The sequence below is a fragment of the Rhipicephalus microplus genome, chromosome 2 (genome assembly GCF_043290135.1).
Source record: "Rhipicephalus microplus isolate Deutch F79 chromosome 2, USDA_Rmic, whole genome shotgun sequence".
NCBI classification, from domain to species: domain Eukaryota; kingdom Metazoa; phylum Arthropoda; class Arachnida; order Ixodida; family Ixodidae; genus Rhipicephalus; species Rhipicephalus microplus.
Window position 1 is genome coordinate 160,279,580 of NC_134701.1, and position 21,488 is coordinate 160,301,067.

The window sequence follows — 21,488 nt, forward strand, 5'->3', positions numbered from 1 at the left end:
TTTTCAGGTTGGCTTTAATTTCATTTTAGTTTCGTTTAAGTATGCGGCCACCCGGTTCTTGGCCCATCCCCCTCTGTGGGGGAGCACCATCCATCTGAGGTCATCAGCATCAGCATCAGCAGCGGGGAGCAGCGATGACTCGTAAGTGTGTCGCTAATCGACTGATTCATTTATGGACATGCGATTTTTTCGTAAGCCGCCCGTGTTATAATAAATTAGACCATGGGAAATTCGCACACTTGCCATCGTGTCGAAAGAACTGCGACTCCTATGTATGTGACTGTACAGTGTTGGCACTACACCATCAAACGCTGTTGGCGATACTACTTGAAATTGTAAGGGTGAAGTCATACGCTGACAAGTATAACATTATCGCAGTGGGGTTGATGTGATGATGCAAAGATAATTGGCCCCACAAGATGTTTGTGCTTCTTTTTTTCCAGACCTGATGGGACAACTTAACTTCAACTGGTAAATTTGTGCGAATGACTCCAACAGGTTTATCGCTGTCACTGAATGCATGTGTGTTGTGTTGTATATTTTATAATCCCACGCGTGTCTCTGTTGCACAGCCACATATATGATATCAAATAATGACGAGTACAATCAATAAATCGACCGATTAATGAGGCACTTGTCAAGTGTAATGAGTGGCAGGTAGCACAGTGCTGTGTGTCAACGTTAACAACGAGGTAAAGACCGAACTACTTTCTTTACCGAAACTAACAAATCAGTGGATACTGTTCGTCATATATCACAGAGCTGCGTCGAAACAACGTTCACCCGCCGTGGTTTTTCGCGGCAATGGCATTTCGCTGCTGGGCGCGGAACCGCGGCGCATCGCGGCCATATTAAAACAAGCTAGATGCAATTGTTAAAGCACTTTTTCACCAAGATTTGACTGCACTTTACCAAACCCATCTTGGCCAAACTATAGTCCGGAATCTTCGGTTCCTCTCACTGCAGTGTTCCCCATAACTAACTACCAGGTGGGTGTTTATATCTGTATTATATGTGTATAAAACATTAGAATACATACCTTATGCGACGGCGTGTTTTGACGTACCGCCCATAATAATGTGAATTCGGGCCGCTGAATTGGTGTGCCCTGGCCCACCATAGAATACCGCATACTGGCAGTATATACAGCATAACACTGGCTATAATGGTGACTATTGCAGGCCAATGACAGGCTAAATATAGTTCAATTATTTCTTTAATTGGCTAGTGTTAACGCAATGATCTGTGTTGTGAAGGTTTCACGTAGGCTATCTGCTGTAATAGTGGCAATGTGGTCGTTATGCAGTTCAAATCGAAAAAAATACGGTCGTGCATACGTACTGCGCACAACAATCTGAACCGAATCTATACCTGAATTTTCTATGCTCGATATTCCACACCACGTAGGTGTTATTCATTGATATTGCTTCTCCTTCAGGGAGGAGAGTAGGGCAGAGCTGAGCGTCATGGGCGATGGTGCCTGGCGGGGAAACCACCGTCTGGGGAGTCACGACGGAGGCACCGAGGCGGGCGCCCAGTGGTCCTCCTACGACGTCGGGCTGCCGGCGTTGGCCGCGGGCTTCGTCACCGGAGCGCTGCACATGTGGCTGCTGAAACCACCATACGTGGTCCGCAGGAGTGCAGCCGCTGCTGCCGGTGCCTGCCTGGGCACCCTCCTCGTCAGCTGCTTTGTCAACGTCCAGCGGGATGCCAGGATCGTTAGTGAGCAGAAGAATTTTTCAGTATTCTTATGCTTCCCCTTTAAGAGTTAAAAGCGGTAGCTTTATTGGGATCACCACTGACAAACACATTTAATATCTTAAAATATCTGCGCTTTTAGAGAAGATCGAAACGAAAGATACCCAAGATGTTGGTTGGCATAAAGGCATCAGCCCTGCATTGGTGGTATCTACGACACATGTTAGGCAGTATTCCAGCTGTGACTCTACCTAATATTCTTTACATCCATGGAGAGTTTTCGGGCTCAAATAACATTCGTATTAGTATGCGCCATTTCCGAATAAATAACGCCGTCTCAATTGGGGGTTTGTCGGAGAACCAGAGCTTCTCACATGGAAAGCTGATTTTTCTTACCGACGTCACTTCTCATTTAACGTTTCCGCATTTCAATATATTAACCCATGATCATTGTTGTACTTTCTAGAAAGTGAAGTTTTGCACGGCTGATCACTGAAAAAGTGGTGAAAAAGTGGCTAGGTGGCACAATTTGCGAAATATAAAGTTTGCAATAGCAAAGAAATAAAAAAATAAGGAAAGAAATAAAGAAAGAAAGAAAGAAGAAAAAAGAAAGAAAGAAAGAAAGAAGGAAAGAAAGAAAGAAAGAAAGAAAGAAAGAAAGAAAGAAAGAAAGAAAGAAAGAAAGAAAGAAAGAAAGAAAGAAAGAAAGAAAGAAAGAAAGAAAGAAAGAAAGAAAGAAAGAAAGAAAGAAAGAAAGAAGCGCTCATTGTTCAGACATGCACATGCCAAGCTTGGATGCACCCATTTTCCCGATAAGACAGCGCTTTTGAATTTTCCCAACTAATGGGCCCCAACAACAGGCTAATATCACTTTTCGATCTGCAGCTCTTCACAATTGATGCCACTTCAATCTGGCATCGAATCAGATAACCTAATGAAACAAGACTTCCTGGCTCTCGGAAGTTTGGGGAGCTCGTACTGATGTGTTCACCGAGGTAGAGTTTGGAAACCTCAACACAGACGACTGGCGAAACCAGACGGGGGCAACAAATTCTCCGTGTACCCAGCAGATAATTGACCATCGATCTGCACCTACCTAACTAAAGCCCTCGCTCTCTTTCGTTTTCTCGTTCCAAATCTCTCTTGTGCTCGTTCAATTTTGTTGTATGTCCTTACAGCTTCTTTGTTTCGCGTCAGAAAAAGAAAAGAATTCTCTTTTGGTGCGGGATTCACTGTAACTTTCTTTTGTGACACTTCTCTGCTTTTTACGACGTTCCTTCACCGTACCAGAAAACCAGTGTTCCTGGAGGTTCACAAAGCTTAATGTTTCTTTAATGTCACCTTTCTTCCTTCCAATCCGCATGTCTAATTAACAAAAGATATTTCCATGGCTTAAGCGTTGAACCCTGATAATTAACTGTGTGATAACTAAACTCTCCTCATTAAGTGTCTCAGAAGTTTTATCGGCGTTTATCACACAGCCACTCAGAAAATGTCTATACTGCACGATGGCGCATTCGCATATAATCAATTGCTCAAGATGTGGATACACAGTGTGGGCATGGCGATGTACATCACGATTATCGTACGGCTGTATGATTCCAAGAAACGTGTACGCAACGGTTTCCCACTGATCGACAAGATCACATGTACGACGTGGGCAGATATAATGCACAGTGCGCGAAGCATATACAGATCACGAATTTACTGCAAACACGTGTACATGAGTTGATAGGAATGACGCGGAGAATCCTACGCACACATCTGCACAGGTGTGAGACGGAATCACACGTGTACATGGAGTAACGTCATCTACACGTGTTAGAACACTAAAGAATTCATTTTCATAGGGCACCTTTGTCCGCAGCCGATGTGTTGCGGACAGAGGTGAAGAAATGCAAAGTGGTCACTGCCTGTCTTTCTTGAAAAAATGCAAATGCACTACTCCCTGGCTTAAAAAAAAACAAACTCGAAAACGGACTAGTAGCTTCTTTTTTTTTTCTCAGCGTTCGTTCACTTTTCTCAGCATTCGTTCAAGCTTTCTGCATTGCCTCTGGTACCGGCCCACATTTGACAAGCGACGATGTAATGGGATGACGTCGTCGTGTGACGGCATAGTTACGTTACAAATTTCGGGTATTTCGAGGTGACTGTGATGCTATACATAATGTCATAATCTGTGCTCATAGATGCACACGTGGCCTATGGGCACGAGACTTATGAACACGTGGCATAATTGAACACGTTACTTTTCGCACCGTTAGCGTTGACGCCGGGGGTCACATTTCACGTTTTATGAGGCGTATAAGGCTTTCGCCGTAGAAGCTTTGCTCACGAGTAGGATGAAGGGGAGGTCATCTAGTGGCAGCGCAACCTATGCACACTACCGATTGCGTATAAGCGCGGTCTTACGGCGTGCCGCATAGAGTTGCCAATTCCATGTACACAGTTCTCTAAGAAGAAAGAGTTTGTCGCCTAAGAGGAACGTCGTTGTTCGGACAAGTACTTACGCACTTTTCTAAACAAGTATCACTTGATTGCCCGATGCTCGCACTTCTCTGGCGCAGAAGAGGCATCCTGGCAGCCGGAGCCGGCATGGTCATGTAACGATGGCGAGGGCCGACCAGCGTACAACGACGAATTGCCGAGGGGACCGAGGAGGCCGCGGAAGGCCGTCGGCCTGAAGAACTTCCGCATGGACGACGCCTAACCACTCGCACAAATCGTGACTTCAGCTCCACCACTTCGCTACGCACACTTAGCTGTTTACCCATTATAAAAGTTCACTGAGACGGTCTACAGCAGTCGTGAATAGACGTAGTCATAATCAGCTTCAGCTGTGTCTGACAGCTTCGGCACAGCGGAGCTTCTGTGAGCGGTACTGGTGTTCCAACGTGTACGGTTCAGTGCTCGCTAGAGGGTACAGTCTGCTACGGCTTAAGGTGTGGGTATTCAGTCTACTCAAGCCACGAGGACGTTGCCGAGTTCATAAATAAGTCAGTATGTGATGACGCCTAAACTATTAATTTATGATTTTAGCTATTAAATTTTACTGGGTTCACTGCAAGTAGCGTAACCAATGGTCGCGCAGTAATCAGCACGCATCATGACCACCTTGACAGGTACGGCACGGCAAAGGAGGTTTAACCGTAACGTCCATGGAAATTTGTGGGCTTTACGGGCATGAATGGTGGTATGCATGATGGCGAGAAACACCATAGAGCGGGATTCCACATGATTATGACCGTATATAAGCGTCTGTAACGTTCTTTTAAACTTAAACATAGATAGATTGTCGCATTTCAGTCCCTCTGAAATGCGGGCACTGACCTATGGTCACGGAGTCGGAACCGCGCTGTCTTGCTTAGCGGCGCACTGCCATATTGTTGCCGGCCCATAGCAGTATGCCAGTACTGCAACTGTCCTTGCACAGTTTCGCACATCGTAAGTGTTGAGGTTTTACGTCCAAAAAACACGCTATCATTATGAGGCAATCGTAGGGATGGGCTTCCTAAATATCTGCTACCTGAGAGCCTTGAACATGGATCTTATACGGACTTCTGCAGCATTCTTCCTCCATCATAAAGGCGGCCGCCACGTCCGGGATCTGCTCCTGCATATTTTGGCTCATAAGTCAGGCACCATGGACCACCGCGATGGGTCAGCACGTAACCGAGAAAAATAGAATAAACAAAAAGTGACACGTAAGTTGTCGCAAATCTGATACAAACACGCAAAAATGCAAAAAAAAACTGCTTTCTGTTTTCGATTTCATTCGATGAGACCACGGCACCAGGGGTCGGGTCGCAGAGGGTATTCTGCGAATGGGGGGGCCCACACAGAAGCGAAATTGCTCAGTGGATGGCTCCTAATCAGACAAGATCAACAACTGCCATCGCAAGTTGGCCGCCGCAGATCTGATCTAAGGGCGACTCGCAATTACATCGAGGCGCGGAAATGGGCCCCAATTCCTCGCCGCCAACGTTCGATTGGCAGCTATAACTGGCAGCCCGTATTTCCCTTTCAGTGGGAGCCGTCGATGCCAATCAGGGCAATCTTATGCTTCTGATGGCAATCAAGAATCACTCCTCCTTTCCGCCGCTGCTGTTCGCGTCAGATGTCAACCACGTGACAGAAAAAGGCGATGGGCGTGAACCACAGCTCCATCTTTAGCAGAAAAAAGGCCAGAAATTTACGAGCAAGCCAGGAGGCACACTTGCTCTCTGTCTGTCTTCTGTTGTATGACAAAAAAAGAGCAAGAGATAGGTGCCATTTATAAACACAACAATCCTTTTTCTGCTTCGGCACTTCAGTGACTGGAAGCCGTCGATCAAGGGCTCGCTTGAGCCTTTCAATTCGTAATCTATTTATTCCTATTTTTGCGTTTCGTGTTTCTCACATTGTTTTTTCTTTATGCATTCTGAAACGCATCAGCGAGATTGAGTCGTTACCAAATTGTGTCGCAGTGCTTGCACGCTTGCGAATTTCGCCCAGGAAAAGTAAATTGGTGATAAAGCAGGGACGGGTCGGCCAGGCGGGGAAGAGTGGAGGGGAGAAGAGATGTTATCGTTTCCAGAGCTTTCGGTGGCTTGAAATGGGGCCGCTCAGATTTTGTCGAAGCGCCATCACGAATGCTAAATGAAGAAATAAGAAGGGACAATTTTGCGTCTTGCTTTTATGAGCCAGTATTTTCGAAGAGGACTTAAGATTGCTTCCTTTGATTCTTCCGTGCAGTTATTGCGTTACAAGTGAAGACGTCTCCTTACTGCAGTCGCTTCGAGAAAGACAATTTCCTGATCAGCGATTGAAAAAAAGATAAGATAAAAAAGGAAACGTGATGAATGGCACGTAAGAGTGACGAACAATTGTGGAAACATGGTTCGTAGATTAAAGACAATAACGGTTTGTCACGCTTTGAGTAAATTGAACTCTCCGATTTTTACTGGCAGAATTGTTTTGACGCACGTGCATACAGTCGAACGCAAGAGTAATCCACGAATGATACCTTCACAGCCGAATTTAATTTGTTCCAGAACAAAAAAAAAGTACGAAACATGCACCAGGTTACCAGAAAATATTCGTTTTTCTGTTCCACCTATCGTGGTGGCTTATAGCGGTGGTAGATGGGCTGTCCCGAAGTTCTGGCCTGAAGTTCGCTGATCGTATCTCGGCCACAACAGCTGCGTTTCTATGGAGGCGATTGGGCTTAGATTTGGGTGTGCACGTCGACTATTCGAATGAATTTGGTGTGGATGATATATCTGCTATATATGAAGCACTCTTTTTTGATATAGAGTGCACATGCTCTTCTGCCATGGCTGGTCATTATTCTCGTATCGGACATTGTAACTGGATAATGGATATGTTGTTGCTTCAAAAAATTATTGCAGGCGCTGGTGAATATATCTTTATTTCTCCCAGAAAATACAGTAATATCAAAGATATGGAGGGGACCGGTACGGAGACTAGTTGCGCTATAGCAGAGGAAGTCAGCGGATATCCCTTGGGATATCGCAGCCTCCATTGCGCGCTAGATGAGCCAGCGTTGGTGTTCTGGTATGGAGACACACAAGAGGGACTACCACGACTATATGGGGTGTTTCTGCTGTTTTGTGTCCACACCATATGTATGGGTGCCACCACGGCCTATTTTGTACGCATATAAACGTTGGCAGAGTTCGCGTTCAGGAAGGGGGGGGGGGGGGCAGGAGGTTCATCGGAGCACCCCCTCCTTATCAAGTCAATGTAAGGGACATACTTAGTGCCCTTCCCTCCTTTGAGGTGTCTTGGGGAAGGGGGCGGGCTCCTCCCCCTCCTGTTCCACACGCCTATGTGTACGCATACATGGCGGAGATGCTAAAAGGAGTCAGTATCCCTTCAGCTGATTGAGAGCAATGCCACTAAAATCATTTGTGATAAATGAACACTAAAAATGCCATGAATTACAACGCATCATTATATAATGAATAGGACATAGAAAACAGCAGATTAGGCCTGAAAATTTATGTGGATAAAGCTGAACTAACGTGCAAGAGTATCGGGAGTGAACAGCGCCTTGAGATAGGTTACGAGACACTGAAAATTGAACGTTGCAAAGCAATACATCTGCTTAGGAAAAGTAGTAACTACGGAAGGGAACTATGAGAGTGATACAAATAGAATCGGAGCCCATCTGGCAAGCATTCTCAAATCATGAACGATAGTCTGCCACTATACCTCAACAGGAAGGTATATGGCAGCTGCATCTCACCGATACTTACCAACGGAACAGAAACCATGGAGGCCTACAAAGAGAGTTCAAACGAAATTTAGAATGACGTAGGCAGCCGAGGAAAGGATAATTGTAGGTGTACCCTTAGGAGACAAGAAGAGCGTAGAGTGGGTTAGGGAACAAAATGGTGTTAATGATGTAGTGGAAATCAAGAATAATAAATGGACATGAACCGGACACGTAGTGCGTATGCAGGATAACCACTGGTCAATTAAAGGGGCTTTGCAGCACTGTTTGAGCGCGGTCAGAAAACACTGCCTTTCGCAGTGGCCGCTCCCGAGAACAGGCGAGCTGAATATTATAACGCGGTACGTGGCCTGGAGTTCACAATAAATTCTCGAAGTCAGCTAAAAAGATCTTTCTCTTCTCTCGACAAACAACGCTACATACAGACCGAAAAATCGCTACGTCAAACGGCAATGGCTTATTTGAGCATTGCGCGCTGGGTCGTTACTGGTGCGCGGAAGGCCCAGACTTGTCCACGCGTGCACTTATGATCGCAACCCTCCCAGCTTATAACTTTCAGCGCTTTCCTCTGGACGAGAGAAGAGAAACTGCGATTGCAGTGCGCGGCAAATATCTGTAGCTCTGCTCGTACTGGATGGATTCTGTACAAATTCGGTGGTGGTGAATTCGTTAGGCAATGAGTTAATTTAGTGAATGCATTGCTTGGCTACTTGGAAAAGTGTTGCAAGACTCCTTTAAGGCTACCTGTATGCATTCAATAAAAAGGCAAAAGCGTCAGGGGGTTACAGAAAGTTAGGTGGGCAGGTGAGATCAAGAAGCTTGCGGATACAACGTGGCAGCAGCAACCACAAGACTGGGTGGAACATGTACGAGCCCTTTTCTTCGCTGGGGACGTAGTCAGGATGATGACGAAATCCACATATCGTAGGTGGTGCAAAAACAAGAGGTATGAACGATAAGCCGAGCCAGAGCTTTCGTATGCAAAAACTGCGTGCACACAACGTCACGAAAATACGAAATATGGTGGAGGAACGATAAAACTCGTGGGTGAGACGCACTGCTAAGTGCTGCGCACAGGCGTAAAGAATGCCTGGGAACGGGCTAATTGGTGGTCTATAAATTGAATAGAAAGGCAAAAAGTAGAACAAGTGTTCTTGCCATCTTGTTACAATACGACGGCTTCACATCTGAACAAACAAACAACAATTTATTCAACTAAGCGCGGCGTATGGCAAGGTCGACCTAAGGACACTAGAAAGCTACACGGCGGCCATGATTCCGGGGCAGAAGAAGTCAGCCAGCTTGGTTGACTGCATCCGTCCTTTGTGCTGCCAAGGCACCTCTCCTTTAGGCAGCACACGCAGGCTGACACTTTTGAAAAGCACAGGTGGGTCACGCGCTCGCCACTGCGTAACACGTGGTGCTGTATATTTGGATAGCCCGCCCATGCGTGTGGTTCCCACAGACCAAAGCACTATGTCCGTTGAACTTTCTTTAATTAATGTTGCCTACAGCGAAAGCCTATCAACGGCAGTGCTCACACCGCTAACGAAGACGTCTGATATATCGGACGAGCGAAGAAAACGTTTCGTGAAGGCAGGCTCAAGTTTCGTACTTCAAAACAACATCGAAACACTTCTTTAGAAGAGCGCTTCTACACATTTTTTGCATTTAGGCCCTACAGCAGTTTAGTTGTCGTTGTTGTTGTTCTTGTTCTTGTTCTTGTTCTTGTTGTTGTTGTTGTTGTTGTTGTTGTTGTCGTCGTCGTCGTCGTCGTCGTCGTTGTTGTTGTTGTTGTTGTTGCTGCTGCTGTTGTTGTTGTTGTTGTTGTTGTTGTTGTTGTTGTTGTTGTTGTTGTTGTTGTTGTTGTTGTTGTTGTTGTTGTTGTTGTTGTTGTTGTTGTTGTTGAAACAAATCATATGAATTCTTGCACGAATACCAACGCAAGTTGCCGATGCGATCGAAAGGATTGCTGCAACGACGCACCACACATTCGAATACATGGCTTCGTTCTTTCTATGCTCTCTCTTTCGTTTTCAACGTTCTTTTATTTCCCCATAAGACAACGCAAAGCTCCAGTGAGACCGTTCAGTCAGCAACATCAATGCCGACGCTACAACCTGTTTGCGTTACGTGGCAAACAATAGCCTCCGCGGAGCAACCATCGTATACTGAATGTAAAACACGTATACGCTATCCCTAAGCCCATACTCTTGCCCTCCGACCTCCTTTTTCTCGTTTCTATCTCTGTGACCCCAACAGAAATGGGGCTCAAGGGGCAGCGATTGACGCAAGAACAAGAGGGCAGTTGGATAGAGAGGGAAAGTGTGTGCACTGCCAACATCACTTTGCCGGAGCGAAGCGTGAATAAAAGGGAAAGGAGGAAAAGGACAACCCGCCACTGACGACGGAATGAACGCCAAATGGAGTGCTTGTGCGAGCGCCGCAGGTGGCCGTGCGACCCCGACCCTGTCCGAGCAAACAGCGAAACGCCGCTGGTGTGACCCGAGGGTCGAGGCATCGAGTAAAGTGCAGCCGAGGATACGCCGGGCCGGCGGATATTGAAGGCCATATATAGGCCATGGGGCAGCGAAAATCGAGATGAGATTGGCAAACGTCTCCAAACACTCTCCATCGGCCGGGAGAAAGCGTTGGGAGAGGACGGAACAGAAGGAGCTACGAGGAAGGAAGCCGGGAAGTACGACGTGAAGTTTGGAGGAAGTAGAGAAAGCAAGCAGGTGGAGGGGTGGGATACAGTGTGCTTCAAAAGTTTAGAGATTACTATAAGACTAAGAAAACTTCTTAGTTTTGGCAGTTCGCCAATGTGCACCGTCGAACTGCGCAAAACGTGTTTTTACCGTGTTTTAAAGCCAACCCGAAATATTAAAAGAGGTGTTGCCACCATATTTATGGCTTGCGCGTTATTTGCTGCTGCAAGCGTTCCTTATACCTCCAGGAAGCATGATACATGCACAAAGATTCGTGAGTTCTTGCTAAATAATTAAATATCGCCTTAGTAATGACCGTAATCATTATATATTGAAATTCTTTTTCCGGCTGTGAACGCGATGAAAAGTGTTGGACGTATTTTAAGCCAGGATATGCCATCAAGACGGGCTGATTTTCTCTCTGTCAAGCGTGAACAGGGGTGTCTAAGCACCGGTTCGGCGCTAAGAAAACGCATGAGCAAGGAATGGTCATTGTAAATTCACCTCCATACAAGGCTTTCCAGGCAAACAAAGAGTCAACTCGACCATTTTCGAGGCCACCATGGATTTGGAGAGACATGAACCAGCGTGGTCTTGGCTGTTTGGCCTGGAAGCTAAAACCAAACCGTTTGCAGTTGCAGTTTTCGAACAGAAGGCCCGGAAATTCGCAGTTGTTAAGCAGTAACTTCTAGCAAGCGATGACAGATTAGTCCGCCCTTCCTCATTCCTCCTCTCTCAAAGCATTGGCTCATTGGAGTGGCATATTTGACGATAAGCTGTCAGGCCACCGCATTGTCCTACCCGAACGCAGACAGGCAAGGTAGGCACGTGTGCCGGGAGCCGGGCTTTTTGAACATCACCCTATTGCCAACAGAATTCTCGCAACTCCGATCATCTAGGATCATCGAACGTGCGCAAAATGTTGGTGTTGGGTGCAAAATGTGGGTGTTGAGTGTTCGTTACCCTATGTGGGCATCGTTGAGATTGTCCCCCCTCTACGTGCACTGTATGGTGTCTTCCCCCTTCTTCGTGGGTGGATTATTAGACCATCAAGAACCGTATTGGCGGAAGCTGTGGACAATGCACTCAGGGTTGGCGACGCACCATTCTATAAAGCGGAAGGTGTTTTACATTTTCAGTTCTTCAGTTCGATTCTGCAGTTCGCAGTTCTCCAACGAACTCATGGTGACTTGATCACCTCCTTTCGACTTCTTAGCTACAAAGCATGTAAATAAATCTGTCGTTCTTGCTTGTGCCTTAACTGACTTGTTGGACTATGCGTTCTGGGACGGGAGCCCGCTACCGAAATGAGAACCGCTGTACTCGGAGTTGCAACAGTGGACAACTTTCGGTTTAAGTTTCTGGGCGGCTAGTTGAGCAGTGACGTAGCGGTGTAGGTGGCTTGGTCACGTGACCCACAAAGCTGTGACCCACGTAGTGCTGAGTGTCGAGCGTCTGCTTTCGCACACACATGTCACATACGTGCGAGCAAAACAAACGCGCCCGACAGTTGGCATGGCTTGCTGCAGCAGCCGCGAGTGACGTAGCAACCGACGATTTGCCGGTACGTGCAATCAACGTGGAATTAAAGCCTAACAGCGGTAAGCCTTCTCATTGATTGAAATGAGGAGCTTAACGTCCCAAAACCACCATATGATTACGAGAGACGCCGTAGTGGAGGGCTCCGGAAATTTCGACCACCCGGGGTTCTTTAACGTGCACCTAAATCTGAGCACACGGGCCTACAACATTTCCGCCTCCATCGGAAATGCAGCCGCCGCAGCCGGGAATCGAACCCGCGACCTGCGGGTCAGCAGCCGAGTACCTTAGCCACTAGACCACCGCGGCGGGGCAAGCCTCCTGATGCAGTATAGTGCACACCATCCAGTTATCACCATTGACAGGCGCGCGCATGCTGTTCTGTAGCTCTGCGCATATATGCGTGCCTGTCCATGGTGATTAAGTGATGGCGTGCACTATACCATCGTGAAGTCTTGCCGCTGTTCGGGTTTCATTTGACGCAGATAGTTCATTGCGGAGGTGGCGGAAGTCCGGAAGTCGCGCATGCTCCTGCATTTTTGGTTTGACGTCACTAAAACTTTTGTTGCCCTTCTTATCAGGGTTGGATGGACTCGTTAGCGGTGGGTCCCGATCAGGAGTATAAGCATTTAGGTACACTATGGAAGTGATTGCTAAATAGTCATGCTATGGACGTGAACAATACTAAATAGTTGCTACAAGAAAATAACAGTTTCAATGTTGCCGCTCTTTTGTAAAATTCGATCTCGCCACTTTTTTTTTCAAACTAATCAATAAACAAACATAATTATCATATATTCATACATCATCTTTACCAAATACTAACCCAACTCGTTTTGCGCAGCATAACAACTTAATTCTGCCTAAAGTACGAACTAATTATGGCAAACAGACAGTTCATTTTGCAGCCGTATCTATATGAAATACATTGCCATTTTTAATAAAAATTCAAAACACCTAACTTTTGCCATTAATCGAAGAAGTTTTTGTTATGCGACACTCACTCTTCTGCTTAACCGGGTTCTCTCTCGCTATGTCATTCTCTCTTCCGCCTCTTGTTTTTTTTTTTACGTCATGCTATCTATATAGATATATATGAATATATTTTACAGTTTATATTTCCAATTGCATATAGTTGAAGGGAGCATTGTCATTTAATTGTATCTGTATTTAATTTTTAACCTTGCATTCTCTTATTTTCGCACTGTAGTTGCCAATCAAATACTTATGTTTACATTTCATAAGAGGTCTCATTTCACTGTATACTACAGGACCTCCTACTGTATATTCTTTTTTGTAATCTTATTATGAAATAATAAACTTGATTTGATTTGATTTGATTTGAATTAAAATGTATTCTAAACGTTTGCTGCATCTGACCATTCGTATGGAGTGTTCTTGCATACCGAGGAAACCACAACATACCTGTTATAGCCAACGAAATTTCACGGCACAACGTCTCTACGTGAACGTTGTCGGTTGCATTAGCGGGAATATTAAGGTTTTTCTTGCGCCTTTTAATTCCTAAACTTTTGACGCTGGCCGTTTTCTTACTGAACGAGGAAGAAAGAAAACGAGTGAGTTGGGGAGTTTAAGACGACAGATGACCACGAGACAAAACAAAAAAAAAAGCTGCAAAGGGCTGGAGCGAAATATTGAGCGACAGGGTGAAATATTTGCAAGAATGTGAATAAAAAGAATGGTACCGTAATAAATCAAGGAATGAAAAAGAACGCAAGGTTAGAGATCGACCTTCCTTCGTTAAGAGTTCCACCTAGAGCAAAAAATGTGCAGATGCGCACACTCACTCACGTAAACATGTACAAACACATACGCCTTAAGGCCACCGATCACAGCCGAAAGTATGACCCACCACGAAGTAGGATAGGACCCCCGGGTGCACGACGCAATCAAAGCTGAGGAACCAGTGAGATGGCAATTTCCCGCCGAGCGATCGTTGCGCATATTTTGTTTTGTATATGTTTGCTTGCGTGCTTTTTTCTAATGCTCGTTTTGCGTCATGCTTAGTAGCGTAGAACGGCCAACCGTAGAAAGCTATTGCTGAGATCAAGGAACACCGAAATGCATCGCATGTTTTTCTGGCTTATCGTGGCGCAAAATCGTAGCCGCGCATCTCGATTGATAGAACGTAGAGGTGAATTCGATATGGTCACTAGGTGAGTGTTATACGCAGATTCAAAATGCATGTGTTGCCGCTGGCGGGTTTCGTTCATCGGGAACATGAATATATAAAAGAGAATTTTTCGTCGACACTGTCTAACTAATGAAGCAAGCTTAAAAGACGGATTTTGTAAAAAAGACCATTTCAAGCCATCCAAACAGCGTACAGAGCCATATTTAAATGTGGTGCTTGTCCTTATCTCCAGTTCAGTCGTCAATTGCGCTGTGCGTGGTCAAATTAATCTCCGTCAAATTATATTGAACTTCAAGGAATAAATTATAATAGGCCATCATCAGTCTGGCAGAGTATCCTCCGCCCTGTCAATGTTTGTCGGTTATCAATCGTCGGGAGACAAAACGGATAATGATGTGCGTACATATCGCGCTACAACACGCACTGCAGTACGTGTGCCATCACTATGCCATGCGATTCGTCGTGAGTCACTTATATTCCGATAATAGATAAAGTACGCGGTCGCCCCGCTTTGCGTGTTGTGCACGAGCGTAGTCAGTGGTTACACCGACTATTTCAAGTACAAGAGTTACTCTCCAGCTTCAGTCTGCGCAAATGCTTATATACAGAGACCTACGTTAAACTTGTCGATTTCCGTAAGTCTGGTTTTCGTTACCATTTACAGTAATTGCGATCGGTATTGTACTGATAACGATCATGAAGTCAGAATAATTACTCGGCAGTCAGCATTCACGCACTCGTTTTAGGTCACGAACAAGGCACAGCCATGTCTTTGTTGATGACTCATTTTCGTTATACCGAGAACGATGCCACGTGCCTTAGCAGTTTTAAATCTGTCTGGAGCTAAATTCTAATGATATTTTCCATTAAATGCTTTCTATGCAAGCACCCGTATGCTTAGGCTCTTCAGATATGCACCCAACAAACCCGAAAAACGTATAACATAAAACACACGCGTGCAATATGGCTGAGCTGCAACGTGCCACTATCTATAACGAGAAGGACGGCCTGACGAGCAAAAACAATGCCAAGAACAACAAGCTCCGTGGGTGGGGAGGGATATGGGAATTGGAGAAGGGGGATGTGTGTAGTGCGTGCGTGCGACCCACTTGAATGAGACCCCGTGCTCGGCACGACAGTGCAGAGATTAATTGGAAGATCCTGGCCCCCGGGGCACAACGGTCAAACGTGGAGGGAGGGAGTGAGGGGAGCTGTGTCGACTAGGGGGCGCGCTCGCTCATACGCCGACCGATGACAACTCCCAAGCGGGTGAGCAGGAAAGAGAATGATCGAAAGCAATGAAAAAAAAAAGAATAGCTGGAGGCAATATGCGAGATAAAGGTAAAAGAAAATCGCGAGTTGAAAGACACGAGGAGGTACCCGGTCTGTAGCTAAGAAGGAAGAGAGGGAGGATACGCTATGCGCGGATGTATCGACTATATCGGCCCTTAGGGCTATTTGACCTATACACCCACCCGCCACCCCCCTGTCAGTTTATTTCCGCAGTGCGTCTAGTGTACGTGCATGCACTGCGTGGCTGCGGGAGGCGCATCTGCGCCGCCGCTCGATCACGAAGTGAGCCTTCAAGCAACGTCACGAGCCGCCAACCGCCTCCTCCCCCTGTCAACAGCGAGGGCGATCCGAAGGGAGTAAAAGAAGAGAGGACACGTCACGCCGCCGCCGCTCTCAGCGGGTCCGTGACGGCGTCATCATCACTCACTCGTGGCAGACATCACGCGCTCATTTCTCTCTCTCCCCCCTCTCTCTCTTGTTTTGTTTACTTTTATTTTTCGCTTCCGACCTGAACTTGAAGGGTCCCGGTAGTCACGTTTCGCTTTTGATGTTAAGCTGCGTCGACTGCTGTGCTAGGGTGCGTACAGCATACACCTGATTGAAAATAATTGAGAGCGTAAAGGATGAAGTGGTCGCTCTGAGACCTCAATTAGTCCAAAACGCACTGGCTCGCGATGTACAAGGTTCAAAATGTAATGGCAATAAAGCAAGTTTCAGTTCTAACATCGTTAAGCCGGATACGCATGAAGTGCCTCTTAGATTATAGGATTAGAGGGACCGATAGTCGAGCGCATGGGGCTGCGTCACCGATTGGGGGTAAGTAATTGGTGTCACACCTGTCCCGTTTATTAGGGAGGCGATCGCCGGGCTAATTCCAAGAGCCGCAGTATCGGCCCCCCGAACCGCACCACGAAAGCGTGGACAATTTAGAGGTGGTCCTTATTGGTGCGCCAGCGGACGCCGGCTGTGGCCCAAAGAACAAGACAGAGCCGAGAGTTGATAAACAAACAAAATTATATTCTCATTAACGGCAGATCAAAAACAATACCCACGTATGCACACTCCACAATAGTTACATACAATACGTCACCAAACAGACAATGTACTACACAGTACAATCAACCACACTTGAAACAACGGACACAGACAACAATACGCACTACAATGCAGTCGCATGCATTGAACAACCAAGACACTTAAGGACTAAAGAGATAGAAAACCTATTCAGTCCAAAGTCCTTGGAACAAAAGTCTGAATGATACTCTTCCGAGAATCACTCACTCAAAGTCCAGCGTTGTTGTCGTTCCGTAGTTCTCGAAGTTTCTCTTCCAGGAAACCTCGCGTCCTCAAATGGCCACTCTCCAAGCTTCAAACTTCTTCGCCGGAAATCCGTCGGCTTCACACACGCAGCTGTTGCCCGCGTCTTCGCTCGATAGCGGTAAACCCACGCTCTTGCCTGTAGCTCGAGCCGTCCCTACGGACCAAAACTTCGCCGACTACACGGCGGACTCTCTACGCACTCTGGCGCTCACTTCCGTCTCCTCCTGTTCTGTCACTACGGGCAGAACCTTCGCCGACTCCACGGCGGAATTCCTACGCGCTCTGGCGTTAACTTCCGTCACCTCCTGATTTCTCGTCTCGGCTGCTCGGTTAAATACCTTGCGCGCGACTTTCCAGATCTTTCTCGTCATTTCGTCGGCGCGATACGCAGCGAAGGCTGGGGAGAGGCGAGACGGTTTGTCTGCCCTCCGCGTCGGATGACTCAGCTCGGTCTGACCCCGCCCCGTTCGTTCGAGAGAAATCGCGGTCTTGCTGGGCCGCAGATGTGGGGTGAGGAGGATCGTCTGCGAAGCCGTGCTTCTGCGGGGAGAGCGCGCGCCCGGGAGCCCTGGATGTTTGCTTTCTTTTTTTTTCTTTTTACCTCGCGGCTTTTCTGCCGCCCGTTGTCGCAAGGATTTGGCGGCGCGCTCTTTTTTTTTTTTTTAGCGCTCGTTCTGTGACACTGCCCCCCACTTTAAGAATATTATCTCATAATATTCAAACCACACAAACGAGCGCGAACAGTCACCACACACTCTCACAGACTGTAACACAATCCGTCGCTCATGACACTTCACATTCACAATATATCACTCAATACAATCGTACATTGTAGTTCAATTCCACAACACATGAAATATAGCCACAGGTACATGCCTACAACACTTCATCACACATTCTAAACAATACAACCGTACAAAGTTCTGTCTATCCAACAATTATACAACACTATACATCACACCATCGCACCGAACACTGACTCACTCGACATACACTTGAGACACAGGATAACAAGAACCTTAACACAACATATGTCACTCAGCCCTGCCGAACACATTCTGATTCCACCTCAGCACCTATCTTGAGTACTTCGAACAGCGCTTGCGCCCCCTTTTGCGGTGCTCGCTCGATCTCTTCTTGTGCTTCCACGTTCTTTTTCGGCGAGCCCTTTCCAACGACGATATCTGAGGCGTCGTCTCAGCCATCGTTGTCTCTTCCGACACCGTTAACGCGTCATTACATTCGACGGGTCCTGTCTGTTTATTTACCCGCTTGATCATGCCTCTACATTTTTCCCGGCTGGCCAACTCCGTCTCCTTTACACTGTCGGTCGGTTGAGGTCGTGCCGACTTAAGTCCGGTTGCTCGACCCGTGAACTTATTCGACACGATCGTCTTCTCCTTCGCTGTCTCTTGCGCCGCGGCTTCCCCTTGGGCTCTAGTGAGATCCGTCACGGGATGCTCCTCCACTGTATCTCGCGGCCGCTGTGTTGGCGAGGGCTCTATCTTCGGGTCTTCTCCCAAACATTCTGGATCACTTGGCCCTCGCGCCCCATCGATGTTTCCGATGACAAGGTCATACAGGGGGGTCGTCATGCATAAAGCAGTAACCTTCCCGCTGAAGTACGGGGTTTCAACCTCAATTTCGGCTTCGGGAAGCATCCGAACCGTACGGTCAATTAGGCAAACCGGTTTCGTTCTGCCTGTCAACTCACTTTCCCGTACCAAATTTCTCCGCACGATAACCGTGGAGCTGCCGGTATCTCTTAACACCGTAATCTCTTTGTCCGCAACTTTTCCAGGCAGCGTTGGCATTCCTTTCGTAACACCGGTTGGCTGTTTTGACATTACAGCACCAACAATAGGAATTTTCTCCCCATTTTTCAATTCTACGAATCCGTCGGTGACGGCATTATTATCGGATTTCGGTGCTGCTTGAACACAGGATACCTGGTGAGTTTGACTCACTCCGTCCCGACATGCATCTGCTTTGTGCCCAGTCTGACCACACTTGAAACATTTTACAACCGTAGGGCTCGTAAAGATCGTTCGACAGTTTTTCGCGCGATGACCCACTCGGTTGCACAGAAAACATCGTGGAATGCTCTCTGGTGCACGCTTCTTTTCTTCGGGAGCCAATTTCTTCGAATCATCGGGACAATCCTTCTTGACCTTGGCCAAATTAGTTCCTCCTTGCGCTTCTAAGAATTGATCAGCCAATTCAAGCATTCCTTCAAATGACTCCGCCTTCCTCTCTTTCAAATACAGCGACAGGCTTGGGTGGCAACTAGTAAGAAATTGTTCTTTAATTAGCAGCTCTCTAAGCTCATCGTACTCCTGTGCTGTCCCTGAAAGTTCAATCCATCTGTCGAAATAATGGCAAAGTCGGGCGGCATACTGCGTAGCCGTCTCACCATCAGCTGGCTTTCCTGTCCGAAATCTGTCCCGGAATCCTTCCACAGTGAATCTAAATCGCTTCAACAAAGCCGCTTTCACCTTTGCGTAGTTGGCTGCATCGGTCGGCGTCAGCCTACCGTACACACTGAGCGCTTCACCACTCAAGCAGGTACTTAAAGCAGTTGCCCATTGATGTTCCGGCCAATTCTGGCTCTTCGCAATCGTCTCAAATCGGTGAAGGTACGCGTCAAGGTCGTCCTTCCTTTCATCAAACGCTACGAGCAGCTTGCTTGGGTTCAAGCGGAAGCCGTGATCTTCCCGTTCGCTGCTTTCAACTCTAGCTTGGACGGGAGTTTCGCTTCGCTGTTGCAAACGGAGCCGCTCGAGTTCAATTTCGTGCTGCCGCTGCCGTTCCCTTTCAGCCATCTCCGCTTCTCTTTCTTCTTTCAGCTGGCGCTCCCTCGCTTCTCTTTCTTCTCTCGCCCTTTCGGCTGCCAACTTCTCTCTCTCCAGCTCCAACTTCAATTGCTGCTCTCTTTCTTCCTTCAGCTGTCGCTCCTTTGCTTCTCTTTCTTCTCTCGCCCTTTCAGCGGCCAGCCTTTCTCTCTCCAACTCAGCTGCCTTTTCTTCCTTGGCCCTCTCTGCCGCCAACCTCTCTCTCTCCACCGCCTCTTTCTCCTTCTGGCTTACCCATTTCCGTAGTTCGGCACCGGAAAGACCCATCTTCTCACCAAGCGCAACTAACTTTTCGAGATCCATTGTGTCTCGCAACTCGCAAATACAACCTTGCCGCGTGCAAAAAGTATCTGCCTAAATCAGTCTATCGGAACACTCCCCTGCACTCGTTAACGAGAACACTGAACAACACACAAAATCGTTCCGACAGCACAATCAACAACTCGAGGCTCTTTCCTACTACTTTGGACACACTGTGCACCAAAAAGTCCTGTCTCGCGGACGCCAGATTAATTGTCACACCTGTCCCGTTTATTAGGGAGGCGATCGCCGGGCTAATTCCAAGAGCCGCAGTATCGGCCCCCCGAACCGCACCACGAAAGCGTGGACAATTTAGAGGTGGTCCTTATTGGTGCGCCAGCGGACGCCGGCTGTGGCCCAAAGAACAAGACAGAGCCGAGAGTTGATAAACAAACAAAATTATATTCTCATTAACGGCAGATCAAAAACAATACCCACGTATGCACACTCCACAATAGTTACATACAATACGTCACCAAACAGACAATGTACTACACAGTACAATCAACCACACTTGAAACAACGGACACAGACAACAATACGCACTACAATGCAGTCGCATGCATTGAACAACCAAGACACTTAAGGACTAAAGAGATAGAAAACCTATTCAGTCCAAAGTCCTTGGAACAAAAGTCTGAATGATACTCTTCCGAGAATCACTCACTCAAAGTCCAGCGTTGTTGTCGTTCCGTAGTTCTCGAAGTTTCTCTTCCAGGAAACCTCGCGTCCTCAAATGGCCACTCTCCAAGCTTCAAACTTCTTCGCCGGAAATCCGTCGGCTTCACACACGCAGCTGTTGCCCGCGTCTTCGCTCGATAGCGGTAAACCCACGCTCTTGCCTGTAGCTCGAGCCGTCCCTACGGACCAAAACTTCGCCGACTACACGGCGGACTCTCTACGCACTCTGGCGCTCACTTCCGTCTCCTCCTGTTCTGTCACTACGGGCAGAACCTTCGCCGACTCCACGGCGGAATTCCTACGCGCTCTGGCGTTAACTTCCGTCACCTCCTGATTTCTCGTCTCGGCTGCTCGGTTAAATACCTTGCGCGCGACTTTCCAGATCTTTCTCGTCATTTCGTCGGCGCGATACGCAGCGAAGGCTGGGGAGAGGCGAGACGGTTTGTCTGCCCTCCGCGTCGGATGACTCAGCTCGGTCTGACCCCGCCCCGTTCGTTCGAGAGAAATCGCGGTCTTGCTGGGCCGCAGATGTGGGGTGAGGAGGATCGTCTGCGAAGCCGTGCTTCTGCGGGGAGAGCGCGCGCCCGGGAGCCCTGGATGTTTGCTTTCTTTTTTTTTCTTTTTACCTCGCGGCTTTTCTGCCGCCCGTTGTCGCAAGGATTTGGCGGCGCGCTCTTTTTTTTTTAGCGCTCGTTCTGTGACAA

At 47.4% G+C, this 21,488-nt stretch overlaps 1 protein-coding gene across 1 annotated transcript; it reads left to right on the top strand.

Annotated features, from left to right (window-relative positions):
• Positions 1-1,444: 1,444 nt before the first annotated feature.
• On the top strand, positions 1,445-4,429 carry LOC142786534 (uncharacterized). Its single transcript, XM_075884250.1, has 2 exons — positions 1,445-1,722; positions 4,266-4,429. Exons 1-2 carry the CDS (start codon positions 1,467-1,469, stop codon positions 4,406-4,408), a joined length of 399 nt encoding a protein of 132 aa, XP_075740365.1. The 5' UTR covers positions 1,445-1,466; the 3' UTR covers positions 4,409-4,429.
• Positions 4,430-21,488: the final 17,059 nt, after the last annotated feature.